The sequence below is a fragment of the Saimiri boliviensis genome, chromosome 2 (assembly GCF_048565385.1).
Source record: "Saimiri boliviensis isolate mSaiBol1 chromosome 2, mSaiBol1.pri, whole genome shotgun sequence".
Classification (NCBI taxonomy): Eukaryota; Metazoa; Chordata; class Mammalia; order Primates; family Cebidae; genus Saimiri; species Saimiri boliviensis.
In genome coordinates this window covers 216563028-216586227 of record NC_133450.1, presented here as the reverse complement: position 1 = coordinate 216586227, position 23200 = coordinate 216563028, and the positions used below count along the sequence as shown (strand labels likewise).

At 38.6% G+C, this 23200-nt stretch overlaps 1 protein-coding gene across 6 annotated transcripts in view; it reads left to right on the top strand.

Annotated features, from left to right (window-relative positions):
• Nucleotides 1-23200, top strand: part of DENND1A (DENN domain containing 1A) — a 546222-nt gene that overhangs the window by 51689 nt on the left and 471333 nt on the right. For 5 of the 6 annotated variants that reach the window (XM_074395320.1, XM_039474808.2, XM_039474809.2 and 2 more), the window contains exon 2: nt 4835-4905. In XM_074395320.1, coding sequence (XP_074251421.1) covers nt 4864-4905 — 42 coding nt within the window. In that variant the 5' untranslated portion in view covers nt 4835-4863. Of the gene's footprint in view, nt 1-4387; nt 4906-23200 lie in introns of those variants that run through there. The other variant, XM_074395322.1, reaches the window with a different exon arrangement.

The following is a 23200-nucleotide window of genomic DNA, read 5'->3' as shown; positions in this document are numbered from 1 at the left end:
TACATTCCCACCAACAGTGTAAAAGTGTTCCTATTTCTCCACGTCCTCTCCAGCATCTGTTGTTTCCCGATTTTTTAATGATCGCCATTCTAATTGGTGTGAGATGGTATCTCAATGTGGTTTTGATTTGCATTTCTCTGATGACCAGTGATGATGAGCATTTTTTCATATGTTTGTTGGCCTCCTGTATGTCTTCTTTTGTAAAGTATCTGTTCATATCCTTCGCCCATTTTTGAATAGGCTTGTTTGGTTTTTTCTTGTAGATCTGCTTTAGTTCTTTGTAAATTCTGGATATCAGCCCCTTGTCAGATGGGTAGGCTGCAAAAATTTTTTCCCATTCTGTTGGTTGCCGATTCACTCTACTGACTGTTTCTTTTGCCGTGCAGAAGCTGTGGAGTTTGATTAGGTCTATTTTGGCTTTTGTTGCCATTGCTTTTGGCGTTTTGGTCATGAAGTCCTTGCCTACACCTATGTCCTGAATGGTTTTGCCTAGATTTTCTTCTAAGGTTTTTATGGTATTAGGTCTGATGTTTAAGTCTTTAATCCATCTGGAGTTAATTTTGGTGTAAGGTGTCAGGAAGGGGTCCTGTTTCTGCTTTCTGCACATGGCTAGCCAGTTTTCCCAACAACCATTTATTAAACAAGGAGTCCTTTCCCCATTGCTTGTTTTTGTCAGGTTTGTCGAAGATCAGATGGTTGTGGGTATGTTGTATTTCCTCTGAGACCTCTGTTCTGTTCCATTGGTCTATATCTCTGTTTTGGTACCAGTACCATGCTGTTTTGATTACTGTAGCCTTGTAGTATAGTTTGAAGTCCGGTAGTGTGATGCCTCCTGCTTTGTTCTTTTTGCTTAGAATTGACTTGGCTATGCGGGCTCTCTTTTGGTTCCATATGAAGTTTAAGGTGTTTTTTTCCAGTTCTGTGAAGAAGGTCATTGGTAGCTTGATGGGAATAGCGTTGAATCTGTAAATTACTTTGGGCAGTATGGCCATTTTCACGATGTTGATTCTTCCTAACCATGAACATGGAATGTTTCTCCATCTGTTTGTATCCTCTCTTATTTCGTTGAGCAATGGCTTGTAGTTCTCCTTGAAGAGGTCCTTTATGTCCCTTGTTAGTTGTATTCCTAGGTACTTTATTCGCTTTGCAGCAATTGTGAATGGCAGTTCGTTCTTGATTTGGCTCTCTTGAAGTCTATTACTGGTGTATAGGAATGCTTGTGATTTTTGCACGTTGATTTTGTATCCTGAGACTTTGCTGAAGTTGTTTATCAGTTTCAGGAGATTTTGGGCTGAGATGATGGGGTCTTCCAGATATACAATCATGTCATCTGCAAATAGAGACAATTTGATTTCCTCCTTTCCAATTTGGATACCCTTTATTTCTTTTTCTTGCCTGATTGCTCTGGCTAGAACTTCCAGTACTATATTGAATAGGAGCGGTGAGAGAGGGCACCCTTGTCTAGTGCCAGATTTCAAAGGGAATGCTTCCAGTTTTTGCCCATTCAGTATGATATTGGCTGTTGGTTTGTCGTAAATAGCTTTTATTGTTTTGAGATACGTTCCGTCAATACCTAGTTTATTGAGGGTTTTTAGCATAAAGGGTTGTTGAATTTTGTCAAAAGCCTTCTCTGCATCAATTGAGATAATCATGTGGTTTTTGTCTTTGGTTCTGTTTATGCGGTGAATTACGTTTATGGACTTGCGTATGTTGAACCAGCCTTGCATTCCCGGGATGAATCCTACTTGATCATGGTGGATGAGCTTTTTGATATGCTGTTGCAATCGGTTTGCCAGTATTTTATTGAAGATTTTTGCATCTATGTTCATCATGGATATTGGCCTGAAATTTTCTTTTCTTGTTGAGTCTCTGCCGGGTTTTGGTATCAGGATGATGTTTGTCTCGTAAAATGATTTGGGAAGAATTCCCTCTTTTTGGATTGTCTGGAATAGTTTCAGAAGGAATGGTATCAGCTCCTCTTTGTATGTCTGGTAGAATTCAGCTGTGAACCCATCTGGACCTGGGCTTTATTTGGGTGGTAGGCTCTTTCTTGCTGCCTCAACTTCAGACCATGTTATTGGTCAATTCAGGGTTTCGGCTTCTTCCAGGTTTAGGCTTGGGAGGATGCAGGTTTCCAGGAATTTATCCATTTCTTCCAGGTTTACTAGTTTATGTGCATAGAGTTGTTTGTAATAATCTCTGATGATGGTTTGGATTTCTGTGGAATCTGTGGTGATATCCCCTTTATCGTTTTTTATTGCATCAATTTGGTTATTCTCTCTTTTCTTTTTTATTAATCTGGCTAGTGGTCTGTCTATTTTGTTGATCTTTTCAAAGAACCAGCTCCTGGATTTATTGATTTTTTGAAGAGTTTTTTGTGTCTCTATTTCCTTCAGTTCTGCTCTGATCTTAGTTATTTCCTGTCTTCTGCTAGGTTTTGAGTTTTTTTGATCTTGCTCCTCTAGCTCTTTCAATTTTGATGATAGGGTGTCAATTTTAGACCTCTCCTTTCTTCTCATGTGGGCACTCATTGCTATATATTTTCCTCTAGAGACTGCTTTAAATGTGTCCCAGAGATTCTGGTATGTTGTGTCTTCGTTCTCATTGGTTTCGAAGAACATCTTTATTTCTGCCTTCATTTCATTGTTTATCCAGTCAACATTCAAGAGCAAGTTGTTGAGTTTCCATGAAGCTGTGCGGTTCTGAGTTAGTTTCTGCATTCTGAGTTCTAACTTGATTGCACTGTGGTCTGAGAGACTGTTTGTTATGATTTCTGTTCTTTTGCATTTGCTGAGGAGTGATTTATTGCCAATTATGTGGTCAATTTTAGAGTAGGTGTGATGTGGTGCTGAGAAGAATGTATATTCTGTGGATTTGGGGTGGAGAGTTCTGTAAATGTCTATTAGGTTTGCTTGTTCCGGGTCTGTATGCAGGTCCTGGATATCCTTGTTGATTTTCTGTCTGGATGATCTGTCTAATATTGACAATGGGGTGTTAAAGTCTCCCACTATTATTGTGTGGGAGTCTAAGTCTCTTTGTAAGTCATTAAGAACTTGCCTTATGTATCTGGGTGCTCCTGTATTGGGTGCGTATATATTTAGGATCGTTAGCTCTTCTTGTTGCAGTGATCCTTTTACCATTATGTAATGTCCTTCTTTGTCTCTTTTGATCTTTGTTGCTTTAAAGTCTATTTTATCAGAGATGAGAATTGCAACTCCTGCCTTTTTTTGCTCTCCATTTGCTTGGTAGATCTTCCTCCATCCCTTTATTTTGAGCCTTTGTGTATCCTTGCATGTAAGATGGGTTTCCGGGATACAGCACACTGATGGGTTTTGGCTTTTTATCCAATTTGCCAGTCTGTGTCTTTTGATTGGGGCATTTAGTCCATTGACATTTAGGGATAGTATTGTTATGTGTGAATTTGATACTGTCATTTTGATGCTACCTGGCTGTTTTGTTGGTTAGTTGATGCAGATTCTTGATTGTGTTGATGCTCTTTTACCATTTGGTGTGTTTTTGGAGTGGCTGGTACTGGTTGTTCCTTTATATGTGTAGAGCCTCTTTCAGGAGTTCTTGTAGAGCAGGTTTGGTGGTGATGAAATCTCTGAGTGCTTGCTTGTTCACAAAGGATTTTATTTTTCCTTCACTTATGAAGCTTAGTTTGGCTGGATAGGAGATTCTGGGTTGAAAGTTCTTTTCTTTAAGGATGTTGAATATTGGCCCCCAATCTCTTCTGGCTTGTAGGGTTTCTGCTGAGAGATCTGCTGTGAGTCTAATGGGCTTCCCTTTGTGGGTAACCCGACCTTTCTCTCTGGCTGCCCTTAGCATTTTCTCTTTCATTTCAACCCTGGTGAATCTGACGATTATGTGCCTTGGAGTTGCTCTTCTTGAGGAATATCTTTGTGGTGTTCTCTGTATTTCCTGGATTTGAATATTGGTCTGCCTTGCTAGGTTGGGGAAGTTTTCCTGGATAATATCCTGAAGAGTATTTTCCAGCTTGGATTCATTCTCTTCATCACATTCAGGTACACCTATCAGACGTAGATTAGGTCTTTTCACATAGTCCCACATTTCTTGAAGATTTTGTTCATTCCTTTTTGTGCTTTTTTCTCTGTTCTTGCCTTCTCTTTTTATTTCATTGAGTTGATCTTCGACCTCTGATATCCTTTCTTCTGCTTGGTCAATTCGGCTGTTGAAGCTTGTGCATGCTTCACGAAGTTCTCGTGTTGCGTTTTTCAGCTCCATCAATTCACTTATACTCCTCTCTATGCTGTCCATTCTCGTCAGCAGTTCGTCCAATCTTTTTTCAAGGTTCCTATTTTCTTTGCGTTGGGTTAGAACATGTTCTTTTAGCTCACTGTAGTTTCTTACTACCCACCTTCTGAAGTCTGATTCTGTCATTTCATCACCCTCCTTCTCCATCCGGTCTGGTTCCCTTGCTGGTGAGGAGTTGTGATCCCTTTTAGGAGGAGAGGTGTTCTGGTTTCGGGAGTTTTCATCCTTTTTGCGCTGGTTTCTTCCCATTTTTGTGGGTTTATCCACCTGTTGTCTGCCTCCTCTGCACCTTCACTGGGAGCTGAAGTCCTGAGCTGTTCTTAGGCGGCCATCTTCCCAGCATTCTCTCGTTTTACAGTAATTCTTATGGTTAGGTGTTTTCATTTTGTAGTTTAGGAAGGCATGAGCTCAGAGAAATAGATTAGCTTGTCCAAAGTTCCACAGCCATTAAACTGTAAGCTAATGATTTTAATGAAGATCTGTTTAATACCACAGGCCACATGTTCTATACCATGCTGCCGTGATCCTTGTCAGTAATCATGATCTGTTTCTTTTGTAGGCAGAATCCAGAGACCACATTTGAAGTATATGTTGAAGTGGCCTATCCCAGGACAGGTGGCACTCTTTCAGGTACTTTGCATGTTTGATTATGATATGGTGTGTTACTTATTGTTTAACATAGCCATGCACATGAGATAATATGTGAATATGAGTAAACTGTTGTCTTTAAGTATAAGTGCCTTTTTCCTTTTTTGCATGCCCACATTATCCTAGGAAGAATGGAGGATGAGAACACAGTGAATAGTTTGAATTAAGAGTTCAAGTATAATAGGCTTGAAGTATGGCCTTACTCACTGTAATTATTGGGTCTTGGTGTGCATCTTTCACAAGTGCCTGGAAGTCAACTATTTAGTGTGAAATATTGTCATCTTGCTAACGAGCAAGGCTTCCCCTCTTGTCTACCATTCTAACGGTAGAATTAGGGTATAGGATACAAAATAATATAAAGAAAATTCTCTGCCACTAATCTAGAAGGAGATGCTTGGACTTAATTTAGTAAATTTAATGCCTGCTGGCAAAGAAGGTTGGAAATTAGTTGGAGGAAACACTTCCACTGGCTTTAGCTTTTTGGCTAATTTGGATATGTATTCCTTGACAAGAGGGTCCTAGGTAAGACCAGGGTGTCTTGTGCAGGCAGCATGTATCACTTCTTGACCTAAAATCTTTCTTGGTTAATGAGAAAAATAACCTTATGATCTAGTGTTCTTTTTCTTGGTGCCTAAGAGAGTGATACATTTTGCCAAAGGTATGTTGAGGACTCTTGGTCCACACACAAAAACACCTGCATATATTATTATTATTTGGTGGGTAGAGACGATGCATTTTCTTGGATTAGAAACTTGAGTAATCAGGATTCCAGTGGTAGGCTCTCAATTGGCTTTATAACCTTGAGAATATTGTCTTTTATTTTAATTATATTGTAATAATTATAAACATAGCTACCATTCATTGTATACCTGTTGTTGTTATTCCACATGCTGGATATAATGTCAGTCATTATAATGCAACCTTTAAAGTAGTTGGGTGGTAGCCTCATGAGAAAGTAAAATCCCAGGGAGGTGAAGTAACTTACCAAAATCATGTAGCTACAGTGCAGTAGCCAGGATTTTTGTCTTAAGTCCTCTTTGCTCTGCTAAGTTGACTCCTTGAGGGTGATGACCATGCTGTACAGATCTCTCCATGTCATCTGCAGGGAATTTGCATAATGCCACCAGTAGTTGATGAAAATGGGTGAGTTTTCCTTTATAGCAAACGTTAATAACTGTGCTCTACCGTTTGGATTATTGAATGAAGGCTAAGAAACACATTACAAATTTATTATTGTCCTGGAAGTAGAACTGTATCATCTTTGTTAAGGTATGCATCTTATTGTACGTGGAGACCATTGGGTTTCAAAGGGAATTCTCAGTTCCCCGGTTTGTATATGTAGGAGCACTTCATAGTCTGACTTTACAGCGTTACCATTCGACAGTGGCTGTGATTTGACAGATAAACTTAAGGACAAAGCATTTTCTTATTTCTACAGTTGCTAATGTTTTCCCCTTTCAGTGCTCTAGGATTTTGTTGCCAAAGTTAAAATTAATTTTTTAATATGAACAAAATCTGAAAGGTACAAATGAGATGGAAAAATTAACAAAGTGAATAGCCTTTATACTACTTCCTATTTCAGCCATCTAATTCCTCTCCCCATAGACAATGCCTTTCTTGTTTACAGTTAATTTTTTGAACTTTTATGTATTTATTTTTTTGAGATGGAATTTCATTCTTGTCACCCAGGCTGGAGTACAATGATATGATCTTGGCTCACTGCAGCCTCTGCCTCCTGGGTCATGTGATTGTCCTGCCTCCGCCTCCCAAGTAACTGGGATTACAGGCCTCCACGCCCAGCTATTTTTATATTTTTAGTAGAGATGGGGTTTCACCATGTTGGCTAGGCTGGTCTCGAGCTCCTGACCTCAGGTGATCTACCCACCTCGGCCTCCCAAAGTGCTGGGATTACAGGCGTGAGCCACTTTACCTGACCTGTTCTTTTTTTTTAACTTTTTATTTTGCAAGTATGTATTTAATTTTATTATTATTATTTTTGAGAAGGACTCTCACACTGTCACCCAGGCTGGAGTGCAGTGGTATGATCTTGGCTCACTGAAACCTCTGTTTCCTGAGTTCAAGCAATTCTCCTGCCTCAGCCTCCTGAGTAGCTGGGATTACAGGCTCCTGCCACCACACCCAGCTAAATTTTTTGTATTTTTAGTAGAGATGGGATTCACTGTGTTGGCCAGGCTGGTCTCGAACTCCTGACCTTGTGATCTGCCTGCCTCAGCCTCCCAAAGTGCTGGAATTACAGACATAAGCCACCTTACTTGGCCCTTATTTTTTAATTAGTATAAATTTAGGGGTTACATGAGCATTTTTGTTATGTGCATATATTGCATAGTGGTGAAGTCTGGGCTTTTAGTGTACCTATAACCTGAATAGTGTACATTGTACCCATTAAGTAATTTCTTATCCCTTAGCCCCTCTCTGCCTTCTGAATCTCCAGTGCCTATTACTCCACACACTATAGCCATGTGTACACATCATTTAGTTCCCACTTATAAGTGAGAACATGCTGTATTTGAATTTCTATTTCTCATAAAATAATGGCCTCCAGTTCCACGCATGTTCTGGCAAGACATCATTCCATTCTTTTTTATGGCTGAGTTAGTAGTCCACATTTTCTTTATTCAGTTGTCCATTTGTGGACACTTACATTGATTCTTTATCTTCGCTATTGCAAATAGTGCTTCAATAAACCTATGAGTGCAGGTATCTTTTTAATATGATTTATTTTCCTTTGGGTATTACTCGGTAATGGGATTACTGGATCAAATGAATTGTTTTGAGACTATTGTAAGAGTTACAAGACCAGTCCAGTGCATATGCCCTTTCCTTAGATTCGCCAGTTGTTACTGTTTTGCTGCATTTGCTTTATCACCACCCCCAACACATACACAGTACATATGTGTACGTGTGCATATAAACACACAGAATTTTTGTTGAATCATTTAAGAGTAAGTTGCAGACATTATGACGCTTCATCCCTGCATACCCAGGAGATATTCTGGGTATATCTCCTAAGAATAAAGACATATTCTTATATACCCCTAGTATAATGATTGAAATCAGAAAATGTAATGTTGATATAATGTCAGTTGTCCATATTTAAATTTAATCAATTGTTATATCATGTCCTTTATAGCGTTTCCCCTGTGACCCAGAATCCAATCCAGAATCATGCAGGCCATTTAGATTTTATGTTGGTTTACTTCCTTTCAGCCTAGAATGATTTTTACAGCCTTTGTTTGTCTTTTTTTTTTTTTTTTTTTTTTTTTTTTTTTTTGAGACGGAGTTTCACTCTTGTTACCCAGGCTGGAGTGCAATGGCGCGATCTCGGCCCACTGCAACCTCCACCTCCTGGGTTCAGGCAACTCTCCTGCCTCAGCCTCCTGAGTAGCTGGGATTACAGGCATGCGCCACCATGCCCAGCTAATTTTTTTGTATTTTTAGTAGAGATGGGGTTTCACCATGTTGATCGAGATGGTCTCGATCTCTTGACCTCGTGATCCACCCGCCTCAGCCTCCCAAAGTGCTGGGATTACAGGCTTGAGCCACCGCGCCCGGCTTGTTTGTCTTTTTAAACATGTTTTTGAAAAATTTGGGTCTGTTGTTTTGTAGAAAGTTCCTGGATTAGTATATGTCTGATTGGATCTTTATGATTAGATTCAGGTTATGGGTTTTTGGTAGAAGTATCTCAGAAGTGATACTTTAGTGCATTCAGTAAGCAGGCATATGAGATCTGTCCCATTATTTGTGAAAAAGTACATAAAACATACCTATAGTTTAACAAATAATTATAAAGTGAGTAAGCATGTTATTAAGATTCAGGTTAAGAGACACAGTGTTGCCCAGTTCTACAGAAATACTGGGCCTGCAAGAGGGACCCCTGCCTTGGCCTGTTGCTTTGGAGGGCTCTGCTTTGTCCCTCCTCTACCAGTGCCCTTTCCACAGAACAAGGAGTCTCCAGGGCCTTTGGAACATGCTCCCTTGGAGCCTGAACCTTCCATCGTAGACCATGCTTTGAGCACCCAGCATCTCAGAACTTTTTGCCCAAATGACCCTGAGCTTGTTTCTGGAGCCTGTGTGAGTCTTTGCCCTGGAGTCCGTTCTGCTGGGAGTGGACTATGCTGCATACACCCCTTGGTCTAAGGGGTGGCCTAAGGATAGCTGTCAGTGAGGAGTAGGGGATGGGATAGAGCTTAAACTTGTGAACGGGGTAACTGCATGCTTGTGTGTGAGGTCCCTTGCAGTGGAGGATAGAGAGGGGGCAAAGGATAGAGAGCCAGTGGCCAGCTTTTGTGCCACCACTGCTTTTCTCCATGGAATCCAAAATACAAAAACTCAATATGAACCTGGTCTTCTAGTGAGTTATAAAGGTATATTTATTAGGGCAGGAGGATAGAGAATACCTAGGTTTGTATGCTTGTTTTATAAGTTTTAAAGATTTAAATACTCAGATGAATGGTCTGTAGATCTCTATTTTGAACTCTTGCCTAGGCCCTGTAAATGTTAGAGGTGGGGTTGACCAGTACCCCAGAGGCCCCTCACTCCCTCCCTTCAGAGTTAACTACTATTCTGACTTTAATGGTAATCATCTCTAGGTTTTTCTTCATAGTTTTGCTATGTAAGTATACCTCCTTGAAAAATATAATTTAATTGTGCTGCCTTATAAATTTTATAGAAATAGAATTATTCTGTATGTAGTTCTGCTGCTTTTTACTCAGTTATGTCTGAAAGGGTCTTTCATGTTGTATGTAACTGCAGTCATTGAATTTCATTGTTGTGTAGTATACCACAGAATTATTTCAGAATTTAGTTATCCGTTCTACTGTTGACCTTTGAAGTTTCTGCAGTTTTTGGTACTATAAGCCACGTTGCTGTGATCTTTCTTACATATGAATCCTGGCACATATAAACGTATATTTTCATATAGAACATACTTGATTACGGAATCACACCATAGTTTTACAAAATGGATTGTACTAGTCTATACTTTGACCTGCAATGTTTAATAGTTTACACTTACTGCTCTACAACTTTATCAACCTTTGGTATAGGGCTGATGGTCATGTAGTGGTATCTCCTTGTTTTTATTTGCATGTTGCTGAAGACTAATGAAACGGAACCCCTTCTTATTTGCTTATTGGCTTCTTATTTATTTGTTTATCAATTAGAGACAAGGTCGTGCTTCCTTGCCCAGCTGAAGTGCAGTGGTGCAATCATAGTTCACTGTAGCCTCGAACTCCTGGGCTCAGGTGTTCCTCTCACTTCAGCCTCCTTAGTAGCTGGTACTGTAGGCTTATTGGCCTCTTGAATATTTTCTTTTTCTTTTCTTTTTCTGTTTATTTTTTTTGAGATGGAGTCTGGCTCTGTCGCCCAGTCTGGAGTGCAGTGGTGTGATCTCCACTCACTACAACCTCCACCTCCCGGGTTCAAGCGATTCTCCTGCCTCAGCCTCCCAAGTAGCTGGGATTATAGGCGCCTGCCACCGTGCCCAGCTAATTTTTGTATTTTTAGTAGAGACGGGGTTTCACTGTGTTGGCCAGGCTGGTCTTGAACTCCTGACCTCATTATCCACCCACCTTGGCCTCCCAAAGTGCTGGGATTACAAGTGTGAGCCACCATGCCTGGCCAAATACCTTCTTTTATAAAGTGCCCATTCATGCTACTTGCTCGGTTTTAAAATTGAGTTTTCTACCTTTTCCTCATTGGTTTATAAGAAATTATTTATATACTATGGATATTAATTACCTGGTTTTATGTGTTACAGATATCTTCTATGGTTTGTCTTTCACTTGATGGTATCTTTGATCAAAACTTTGGTTTTAATATAGTATAATTTATCAATATTTTCCTACTCTACAGATAGATTTTCCAACATTTCCTTTTTTCTTTCTTTCTTTCTTTTTTTTTTTTGAAAGACGGGGTTTCACCATGTTAGTCAGGCTGGTCTTGAACTCCCGACCTCAGATGATCTGCCTGCCTTGGCCTCCAAAGTGCTTGGATTACAGGCTTGAGCCACCATGCCCAGCCTTTTTTACTTTTTAAATTTTATGTAGAGATGGGCTCTTACTCTGTTGCCCAGGCTGGTATCAAACTCCTGGATGAAGCGATCTTCCCACCTCAGCCTCCAAAGTATTTGGATTATGAGTATTAGCCACCTCTCCAGGACCATATTTTCTTTTAAGAGATAGATAGTTTTGCCTTTCACTTTTAGGTCTTTAATCTACCAAGGATTTTGGTTTTCTATTTGATGATTAATAGCCAGAAAAGTTAAACTCTAACTTTGATTCCTCATCTGTGATTTTTAAAAATTGAGAAACTAAATAAAGCTAATTTACTACAATATACTATGCCTGTACTCCAAACATTTTATAAAGTGATCAGGTGTTTCAAATCGTACCTGAAACATTACCTAATGATAGAAAGATGTAAGGTAAGAAATGGTAAACTTTAAGGACAGTTCTTTTTTCCTTTGATTCCTTTTAATGTCTACATTGGAGAAGTCATGTATTGTAAACTGTCCCTCAGGTGTTGTGTGCTCTGAAGAGCGTCTCATGACATCTGTGGAAGGGACATGTGATCTGTCAGTTCTACTTAGAAATTGCATTGAGACCCATAACACTGAATTTGAACACTTCCCAAAGATTGTACAAATAAAATTTGAGTACACAAACTGAACTTCCTGTGTTTTGGGAATTTGTAAGATTTTTCAGTTACTAGTTACCAGTGAATAAACGGTCACTTAATATTTGATTTCAGGTACCTTTTGTCTGCGTCTACAACTTTATTTGTTTTTAATACAACTTATGTTTGCCTTTTTCTAATATTTAGTGCATTATTTTTGCCATTTTAGATAAGTACAAAGAATCTGTCTTAAGATTAGTCTTTGTTCTTGGGAGCTGTGTCTCTGATCTGTGCCAAAGTATCTAAAAAACTTAGATATAAACCTTACTCTGTACAGTACTAGTGTCTGGGCGTAATCTTCTCTTTGAAGTTTGTTTGCATCCCCCTAGAGGGATTAATTCCCTGCTGTGAGAAGGTGGGTTAGAAAGCACTGAAACTACTTTATGGGTCTTTAATTGGAGGATTTAGTATACATTTTGTTCTATAAACTTATGTGGGAGTTTCATTCTTACAGTTTTTCTTATACTGTGGTATGTTATGTTCTCATTGTAAATTAAAGTACATATACTCAAATATTTCTTGTTATTTAATGCATATTGACAGATTATCCTGGTGTGTGTGTGTTTTTTTTTTTCCGTTTGTCTTTAAATGTTTAGTAGCTTGTTTTCTGATTAGTTATTGAATATGTATAAATTTAAAACGTCTTGAAAAACGATGAACAAGAGAAAAATTATCACTCAATAATTACTGTTAATGTTTCAGTATATTTCCTTATAGTTTTCTTGTGTGTGTGTATATGTAAATAAAATATAAAAACTTTTTTTCTGAACTCTCAGCTATGTGTTTTTCTCACTTTCTCCAATTATTAAGCTTTCCCTAAAATTATTAATGTAGATTTGTAGAAATCATTTTAGTTGCTATGAATTATTATGTCATGTTCATGGGCTACATTTACTTATAATGGAATCTTTATATTGTTTCCGAGGTTTTCCTGTTATAAATGACGTCAGTGAACATCTTTGTATATAATGCTTGTCAATTTAGATATGTGATTTAAATGCTTAAAAAATGTTGCATCATTTTGAGGAGATCTTTGATTTACTTTGTTCTTAATTTTTTTGTGCTTATTATTTTCTTTTTTGCCACACTTCATTTTGTGACTCTAATTGGTGTATTTGTTCAAGAACCCACCTTTACATAGGGATTCTAGAAAACCAAGATAGTTAGCTCAGATTGCAAAGGCTCTGAAGTCTGAATTTAGCCTGTGCGACCAAAGGTCTCAGAAGAGGGTGCTCTTGTAAGAGAGATCAGCCTGCAGGGTCCCATGATCAGATGGCACTGGCCATGCAAAAACTCTGGAGTGCATTTCAAACACAAGTGTCTCATTACAGCTGGCATCTTAGCTTGCTGTGGGCACTCTTCTTGGGCAGATGCTTAGCACTGGGAGAGTGGCAGCGTCAGGTTCTTTAGAGCTGATTGGCAGAACAGCTTCCTCCTGTGTCCACCCCACATTCCCCCACCCCAGCCCCTAGCATTTTCAGTGCATTAGCCCAGTGGCCACTTTTTAAAAAGAATGGGGTGTTTAGGTTGAGAAACCGTTGGGGGATCTCTGAAAGGAATGCCTAAAACATGGTGTTTTGGTTGCTGAGTTTCTCAGATACGTGGGTGTTAAGCAGCAACCTAAAAAAAAAATCTTTGCTTAGAATTTCTTAACTAACTATGCACATTTTTATATTAGCAGTATCATGAAGAAAACTGAGTTTTTGCTGACTTAAAATACTGAAAGCCAGATTTGTTATTCTGAAATTTAACTTTCATTTTATAGGACTGTAAATTGTGGTCTAGGAACTTTACCTGAATATCTCTGGTCACAATGGATACTCAAAATTATTAGACATTTAAAAAATGCTGATTTAAAAAACACAATGCTGGCTGGGCACAGTGTCTCATGCCTGTAATTCCAGCACTTTGGACGGCTGAGGCAGGTGGATTGCTTGAGCTCAGGAGTTCAAGACCAGCCTGGGAAACATGATGAAATGCTACCTCTACTAAACATAGAAAAACATAGCTGGGTATGGTGGTACACACCTGTGGTCCCAGTTACTCGGGAGGCTGAAGTGGGAGGATCGCTTGAGTCCAGGAGTTAGATGTTGGAGGGAGCCAAGATTGCACCACTGCACTCCATCCAGCCCAGGCAACAAAGCTAGACCCTGTCTCAATAATAATAATAATAATAATAATAATTAATAAAATTAAAAACACCTTGCTGTCTCTTGAGAAGTGGTATGGCGGAGGGAGCTCTTTTACTCCAGATTAAAATGTTCTAGAGAGATATTAATTGTTTGTCTTATTTTTTCAATAATAATGACAGTGAACGACAGCAAGTTTGAAGAATGGTAATAGAATAGCTAACTTTTCTTGAGTTCTTACTATGCCCCAGGCACTTTTCTTAATATTACTTTCTTAAAGCTTGAACAACTCTCTAAGATGGCTCAGTTTGAAGAAACAGGCTCAAAGAGGTTTATTTGTTTAGGTTGGACAACCACAAAATTGTAGAACCACGAAAAAATAGCTGGTTAATATTTCCTGCACATGCAGTGGTTACAACAGTCAGATAAAGTTAATGTGGGGGCAGAGAAATCAGGATTGTACAGAAAATCAGCGGAGATGTGGTTTTATTCATGAACTATACAAGGGATTCTTGTGGTTGTTTTTAAGTCAGCACTATTATTTCAGCTATTCTATATTTTTTTTATCTTGAATTTTCCAGTGAAAGTGAATCCATCTTAGGGAGTACAAGGTCTGGGTCCTGATTTTTTAAATTATTTATTTGTTTATTTTTTGAGACAGGGTCTCACTCTCTTCACCCAGGCCAGAGTGCAGTGGCATGATCATGGTTCACTGCAGCTTTGACCTTCCAGGCTTAGGCGATCCTCCCACCTTAGCCTCCCGAATAGTTGGGACTACAGATGCATGCCACCACACTCAGCTAATTTCTGTATTTTTTTTGGTAGAGATAGGGTCTTGCCATGTTGCCCAGGTTGGTCTTGAACTCCTGGGCTCAAGCGATCCTCCCACTTAGGCCTCCCAAAGTGTTGGGATTATAGGTGTGAGCTACCGCACCTGGCCTGGACCCTGATTCTTGGTAGTATAGTTGGGACAAATTGCTACTCACTCAAAAGACATGGATTATTAAAAACATTTTTTGTGGCCAGGTGTGGTGGCTCATGCTTGTAATCCCAGCACTTTGAGAGGCTGAGGCCGGCAGATGACTAGGCCAGGAGTTAAAAGACCAGATGGCCAACATGGTGAAACCCTGTCTCTACTAAAAAAAAAAAAAAAAAAAACCCAAAACATCAGCTGGGCATGGTGGCTCATGCCTGTAATCCCAGCTACTTGGGAGGCTGAGGTAGGAGAATTTCTTGAACCGGAACCTGGGAGGCAGAGGTTGTAGTGACCTGAGATTGTACCACTGCACTCCAGCCTGGGCTACAGAGCGAGACTCCCATCTCAAAAAAAAAAAAAATTGTTTTTTGTAAATTGTTCTGGCTCTAAGTACTTGATGTGCTAGTTAGAAAAAATCTTTGTTTGTGATAGAGATGTGGAACTTCATCTAACTGTACTTTTTTCAGCTGATTTTAAAGTCAGGGATAGCTGACGTTTTTAGTAAAAGAAAGTTTTACTGAAGATATCACTATGAGCTTGTAATATGACTTGTCTCTTTTTCTCAAGATTGCTGTAGTAATGATTATTTCTTTAAACTAGAGGTGAGTCTAATGAGAACTCATTATAATAAAACTTTTGCCAACCACCTAATGAAGTAAGAAGTATTCTAATTATATAGGTAAGAAAAAGATGGCTCCATAAGCACAGACATTATGTTTTGCTTGTTCTTGTATATTTCAGGAGCTAGAAGGGTGCCTGGCATACAGTAGGCCCTCAAGTATTGAAGGATTAAATCTTAGAGACAGGAAGCAACTTGTACAAAGGACAGAGTTGGGATTTGAAGTCTAGTATGACAGTATTCTTTAAAGAAATTTATGAAAACTATCACACAAATCATATAATACATATGTATACAGTTAAAGAATAAATGAAAATGCACATATCCACCACTCAACTTAGGAAACAGAACATTCTGTATCTTTGAATACTCCATTTATGCCTCCTCAATTTGCCTTTCTCTACTGAGATCACATTTTGAATTTTACGTTAATTGTATATCCCTGCTTGAAGCTTGTGCTTTTTATATACTATGCTGATGCTCTAAATTGGTTATATAGAATGAGTTTGAATTGCTGTTCTTAGGAAGTAACAGAAAGTGAGCTGTATATTTTCTTTTCTTAATGCTTATTTGAAGCAGATCCCAGATTTCTTCTTTTTCCTAAAGTGTGCAATTTAGGGGCCATCTGGGTATAAATTATTATATAGGGGAGCCTTACAATTTTTGATTTATTCATGACAGTGTGGTTCTTGCTCCGTTAGTGGTTCACATTATTAGGCCTCAGGCCTTCTATGGTGGACCAGGAATTCATTGATTTACTAAACTTTGAAATCCTTTTGAGCAGTGAGTTTGTTGAATTTTTAAAATTCCCTCCACATGCCAATCTCAGAGCTTCATTTTCTCAACTCTAAAATGGAGTGCTAATAGTACCTATTTTAATTGAAAGATTAAATGGGAATGCACTGTGAATGGGACATGGGAAGTTCTTTATAAATGGGAGCTATTATCTTAACTTATTTTTGCTTAAGGCAAGAGTTTATATCTGTGTGGAACTTTGCTACTCAGCAGCTGTTATCAAAATTGACATAGCTGAAAAACAGAAAGTAAAAGTAACTAGACAAAGTAGATTTCTCTGAGTTCATCTAATAAAGCATAAGTTCTTTATTCATAGAAAAACCCTCAGCTTATGCCCTGAGTACTTTAGTATGCCCAGAAGATTTCTCTGTGCAGTATTGCTCAGCAGTTACTGATTGTGTCAGTGACATCAATCATTATATTAGGATCCGTTTCACTGGAAGTGGCAGAAACCCAATGAATCTGACTTGAAATAAAAGTAATTTACTGGTTCTTAACACTGAGAAGTTCAGTGGTAAAACTGGCTTTGGGTTTTGCTGGATCTAGGTCTTCTACTCATGTTTTCAGAAATTTTCTATATCTGTTGATTCTCTGTCTTCTGTGTTGGGTTCATTTCTGGGCAGGTGCTCCCTATACAATGGCAAAGATGGTTGTGAACAAATCCAAGCTTGTGTTCCTTCAGTTTAACTACCCAAATAGAAAAAGAGTGTCTTTCAATATTTTGAGCCATAGTCCCAAGGCTGACTCTTAATAGGCTGTGTTTGGATCATGTACCCATTCATAAACCAATGACCATGACTTTTGAGTTGTTGACTGGAGGATAAGGGAGTGTGTTGGGGGAGCGGCGGGGCCAGGGGTTGGTAGAAATAGGGGGAGCTATTCAGGACCACCTGGATCCTATAGCCTGAGAATGGGGCAGGGTAGTTCCTCAGAGGAAAATCTAGTGCTGCTACGGGAGGAAGGGAGAAGGGATGCTAGACCGCCAAAACAGATATCCATAGCAGCCATCAAGAAAATGTTCGATTCAAAATATTCTGTCCAAAAAAGCAGTGAGATAGTAATGAAGCTTGGAAACATTTGTAACTAAAATGACTTAAATAAAGTTTCAATGCGCAATGGCTCACGCCTGTAATCCTAACACTTTGGGAGGCCGAGGCGGGTGGATCACGAGGTCAGGAGTTCAAGACTAGCCTGTCCAAGATGGTGAAACCTTGTTTCTGCTAAAAATATTAAAAATTAGGTACAGAGGCGGGTACCTGTAATTCTAGCTACTCAGGAGGCAGAGGCAGGAGAATTGCTTGAATCAGGGAGGCGGAGGTTGCAGTGAGCCGAGATCTTACTACTGCACTCTACCTGGGTGGCAGAGCAAGACTCCGGTTTCAAAAAAAAATTCTATCTTCAGGTTTCTTGAAAACTGCTGTGTAAGACTGATTTCCCCAGAAGTCTACATGCCTGAGGTCTTATTATCCCACATCTAATTCATTAATCACTTATTCTTTGTGCTAGACTGTGTAGAGAGTGGAGTGTTAGCCCTATAAAACAGGAACTGGACCTCATGTTTTAAATGCTTAGAAGACTTTTTTTTTTAAAAAAAACTTTTAGGAAGTTGGAGGTTATATTCTAGCTTTTGAACTTCTTTTGGTATTATTTCACAACACATTTTGCATTTCCTTCTTTATGTTACATTGAAAACATGCAGTCTGCTCAAAGGTTTTCATTGGAAAAAAGAAAGTTTTACTGAAGATATCACTATGAGCTCACTTTACCCAGCAGGAGACTTTAATAAGTTGCTCAATTTAAAGATGGTTTTCTTACCTTTAATATGTTCTTAGACATTATGCTTTTCTGCTATCATGAAGTCTTATTTGAGGAGAAAATAGATGGCAGATAAATTGCTGTCTAGATTATAACGATGTCTTTAAGCATCTTTGAATAATTTGTAATAAAAACAGTATAATGACAAGTCTTTAGGCTTTGAAATCAGACTTAGGTTCAGATTTTTTTTTTTTTGCCACTTATGAATTGTTTGACCTTGGGAAAGTTATTTAAAATAAATTCTACTTTGCTCATTGTTTACATGGGACTTATATCTACTTGGCAGGTTTTGTAAATTAGAGATAATATGTATTAAAATGCTTAACACAGGAAATGGTATAAACTAGACATTCTTGTGGTGATGTCATCCTTAAGTTAAAAACGTAAAAACCCCGGACTCCAAATCAAAATCAAACAACACAACTTCCTGAAATTGTGATGTCATTAAGAGATGACATTTTCTTTGTGATAGAGTTTATTTACATTCTTTTTTGAAGGGATTCAAATATTAGAATCATGGTAATTATTACTATATGAAAGATGTGACAACTTGATAAAAAGAACACTGCTTGAACTGACTAATTTTCTTTTTCAGAAAATGTAGAATTAATTCTGAGTTGTTCCCAGAAAAACACATTTTGGGCACATGAATAATTCAACCTATATGTTTTTTTCTTCCACTTACGTGTCACAGTTAAACTTTAACAAGAACCCAATGATCAATCTTCAGCTACCAGAGTCTTTATTTAAACTGTCTACTTGTGAGAAAGTGCCAGAGGCTGAGAAAATAAGCTAGGGTCAGAAATTTATTAACCCATTTCTGGAATATGGTCTAAAGTTTGTGTGTATTTAGCCCAGTTTTCTGTCCTCAGCAGTAATGATCCTGATACTCAGAATGATAGAATTGATTTCTTGAACATAAAGCACATTTTCAATTAGTTTGTTAGGTTGTGCTTACCATGAAAAGAAAAGTGACAAAAGTATTTGGGAAAGATTTTCTACACTGACTGAAATGAAAAGTATTTTCATCATGGCCCTCACTGAAGTAGAAAATCAGCTAAGTGCTAAGTGGAACATTCATTTCCTCTTTCTAGTATTTTGGTTAACAGAAATACATCCCCACAACATGCCCCCAATATATAGTTAGAGAAATCTGGTTTAGAGGGTGGTTTCTAGAGTCAGGTGATGCAGGTCAAAATTCTGGCTCTCCTACTTAGGACGTATCCCTGTGTGATTTTGGGCAAATTATTTAATTTCCTTCCTTGTTTTAGTTCCCTATGTTGTAAAATGGGGATGAATGGGGATTGATGATATTATCTCACAATATTCAAGGATTCAGAAAAACAGCATTTAAAGAATTAAGCACAGGACATGCTGTGGACATGGCACAGAGTTTTGAACTATCATGAAGACAAACAAGTTGGATTTGTTTGTTTTGATCCTTCAAACTGGAAATTGAGGATCATCAGGAGTCCGCCCTGTGGGGACATCCCGGGATCCTGTCCTGAGCTCTCATTCTGAACACTTGGTGGCGGTGGGAGGGTGCTGGTGGTGGTGGTGGTAGTGGTGGTGGTGTCCCTGGGACCAGTCCTAAGGCAGTTACAGGCCCAGGGCCTTGGGAATGCTTCTTTAGGTTTCTTTCTTCCTCCAAAAGCCCCAGAAAGTCCAGTTTAGGCTTTAAAAAAGTTTTTAATCCCTGGGGTGGACCCTGGAACAAGCTGACTTAATTTCTCTTGTTTTTGATGAATGGAGATTGAGTTGACTTGGGTTTTATTTGGGCTTCTCTGGGCCTGCTGCAGGATCAAAGCTCAAGTCTAGACCCAGTTGAAGTTGAGATTTAGATTTAGAGCTGACCACTGCTACATTTTCCCCTTCTTGTTTTGAAAGATTAATTACGGAGTTTATTCAGCCATATTTATTACAAGTGTGAAGGGTGCTAGGGATAGGTGAGGATGTTTTAGCAGAAGGAAAAGCATCTGCAAAGCTATGGAGGGATATTTGATTTTCTTTTCATTAATAAAAAATATGACTTTTACATTGTGATTAGCATGAAAGGATTCTGTGCAATCACGGTCGGTCTAAGAATATCAGCTCCAAGGTGGCAAGGATCTTCATTTACTTGGTTCATTCATGTGTCCTCAGCACCTAGAACAGTGACTGGAACGTAGCAGGCACTCCGTTTGTATTTGTTGGACCAGTAAATGAGTTGACACAATTCCAACTGATTGCAGAGAACCTAGATATTTTGATTAGTCTCCGCAGTTTTATTGTTGATAGATACCTCTTTTTCAGTGGGTTGAATGGCTGCTCCATTTGCTGTATTGTTTTTTTAACGGAAATTCGTGGGTAGATCTAGGGGGAGGGCATTTATATTAGCAACAGGAGTTCTGCTGTGGTTTTCTCTCGTGCGATTTTTCTGGAAGATATTATTCTGCTTTTTTCTATGAGCAGATGTACTTAGGATGAAAAGTTTAAAGGAAGGCGCTCTCACATTCGTCTCCCTAGGCAAGGAATGCCTTTTCCTCCCCATTTACCAAGTGTCCATCAGACTTCCCACAGTACAATGAGGCATTTACCCCGGGCCTCAGTGTCGGCCTGTACTTTTTACATTTTAGGCTTTTTCTGCCACCCCTGGGAAACTGCCCTGTGGTCTGGAATCATGGGAATTTGTGTCACTAAAAGCTGTTTCCCCACCCTCTCCTCTAGTAGAAGCAGTGTGTGTATATAGCAGGAAGAGCTTTGGACTTGGGTTTTAATTATGGGTCTGCAACTAATAGTGTTCTGACCTTGGGGAAATTATTCATCTTTTTTTTTTTTGATTGAATTTTCTCATTTGCAAATAAAACTTAGATAATGCTTATCTTTTAGATTTGCTGGGAGGATTAAATAAAATACTGACCATAAAATAATTAACAGTGCCTGGTTAGTTTTCTTTCTTCTCCTGTCACATCAAATCATTGTTTTCCACTCTTTCAGCCTCTTGACACAAAAGGACAGCTATATTATTTTTCATAGTGTGGAGGACTATAGAGTCTTTGAAACTCTTAATAATGATTTTCTCTCTCTTTCTCTGTGTGTGTGTGTGTGTGTGTGTGTTTTAGTGAATCAATATGGAGTTTTGTTAATATATTTTCAATGACATGGAAACAGTCCTTAAAAAAAAACTTCATATACTTAATTTAAAAGTTTTCCGGACTATGAACCTAAAGTCAGGATCTTCTGAGACAGTTCTTCTGCCCATACTCGACTTCCTATAGAGGACATAGCATGTTGAAGCTTTGGGGAGAGAGAGAAAAATATATGTGTGGTGAAAGATATTTTAGCCTGCTTTTGTAACTTTAGCTTTGCTATGCAATGTGCCAAAAGTTATTTCTCCCTAGGGAGTGCCTCTTTCAACAGTTTGCGAAGGCAGCATAAATTCTCACTTGGTGTTCAGGGAAGATGGTAATACAATTTAGTACAACCAAAGTTTTTTTTTTAACTTGTTAGAAACCAAAATGTGATTGCAGTGGCAAATTTGTCAGCACACTCGAGTTTAACAAGTGTTGGGAGGATTAGTAAAGGAAATGTAGTTTACTCTGCAGCTTTTATGACAAAGAATTTAAAAGGTTTTGCTCTAAGCCCCACATGTGTTTCTTCCTTTTCTCCAAAACATACCTCTAAGTTGAAAAGAGAGATGAATCTCTTAGGGAGAAACTATTAACTCTGAGGGAGTTTATCATTGTTTGAGAGGAAGCAGAGCATTTACATTTGAATCAACTCTGAGTGTAGCTTGTGCCCTAATCTTATTCCTCCTAGATGTTGGTGAGGAGTTTAAGTACTTCCTACTTTGTGTTCTGGTCCTTGTAGTGCCATCCTAATTTTCCTGGGGATCATACATTTTGTAATTCAAAGTAAGCAAACTGGACATGGTCCCTTGGCTATGCATGGAAATAGTTTCTGTAGTTGTCACAGTTCTCTAAGTAGGGCCATTGGCCAGAATTGTCTCATTGTTATGGCACTGACTACCACACTAAAAATGCTATAAAAAAGTCCAAATACTAAAAAAAATTTGAAAAAGAGATAAAATATAAGCACCTCATCCATCCTATTTTCAAGTTTGGAATATTCCCATTTGATGTAGTTGTATTTGGAGTACAGTTTAAATGAGAGAAGGCAAGATCTTAATTTTGACCATAAACATTTTCATCAGCTTTTGATGGCTACATCAGAGTTTTATAGTTTGATCAACCAGCTCCTGATTGTTATACATATAAATCAGCTCCTTTAAAATAAGACCAGTGAATACTACTCTCAACTTTGTGGACTTCTGTGGCCAAATCTTTGGTATTGTCTTTCTATGTGGCGGTGAGGGGTGGCTGATGGGAAGGAAGGTAGAGGAACAGAGAGGGGCTGACTCTGCCAAAGATAAACTATGTTACAGATGGAAATGCTTTTTTCGAAGTCCAAAATCTGCAAGAAACCTTAAAGTGAGCCATTTTCTGAGATCAAAAATGTGTAAACTTGTATTAGTGTTTTGCTCTGCAATGAATGAAAGCATCATTACTTTTTAAAAAGCCGTATTTGTGGATCTTTAGGTTCTTTAAATACCTGCTTCTGTGTTTTGCTTTTTAATTTTACTTGAAGAACATTCTTCTCATGGGTGATTTAGGTCACATTAGCCCAAAGAAAACAAAAAACGTCTACCTAAAGACTTGATGGGAGAAATTATTTGTATTTGCTCTCTGATATCTTGTTAGACAGCTGTGTCCCAGACTCAGGACTGGATTTTGCTTTTGTAGCAGCTGTGAGGTCCTCACCTTACAAACATAAAATGTTCCTGCTGGAAGTTTATTTCTGTGACTAGGGACCATTATTGAAAGCCATCCCAAAGAAACGGGGTATGTATGATACTTCATGGGTGTCAGATGAAGAACTCTTATTGGAGCTATGGTTTAATGAAACCCAGTGGCCTTTAAGAATTATTATTATTTTTTATTAGGAGTTAGTAAATTAGAGCTTGGAAGTAGTTTATGTTCATTCCTTAGAGGTTGGGACAAGAATTTAGCTTTTGCTGAAAGAGCCTGTGTGGTACTAGCTTAAAATGATTTGCCTGGCATTTGCACTGGGCATATTTGGAAAGGAAAGCCGCTTTGTGTTGTGCATTTAAAAAAGTGTCTCTAAGTGTGCTTAGAAAATGGCAGCATTTGCTGGTCTTGGCTGTCAATGTCTTGCTGCTCCTAACTGTGTTTAACCAGAAAGGGAAAC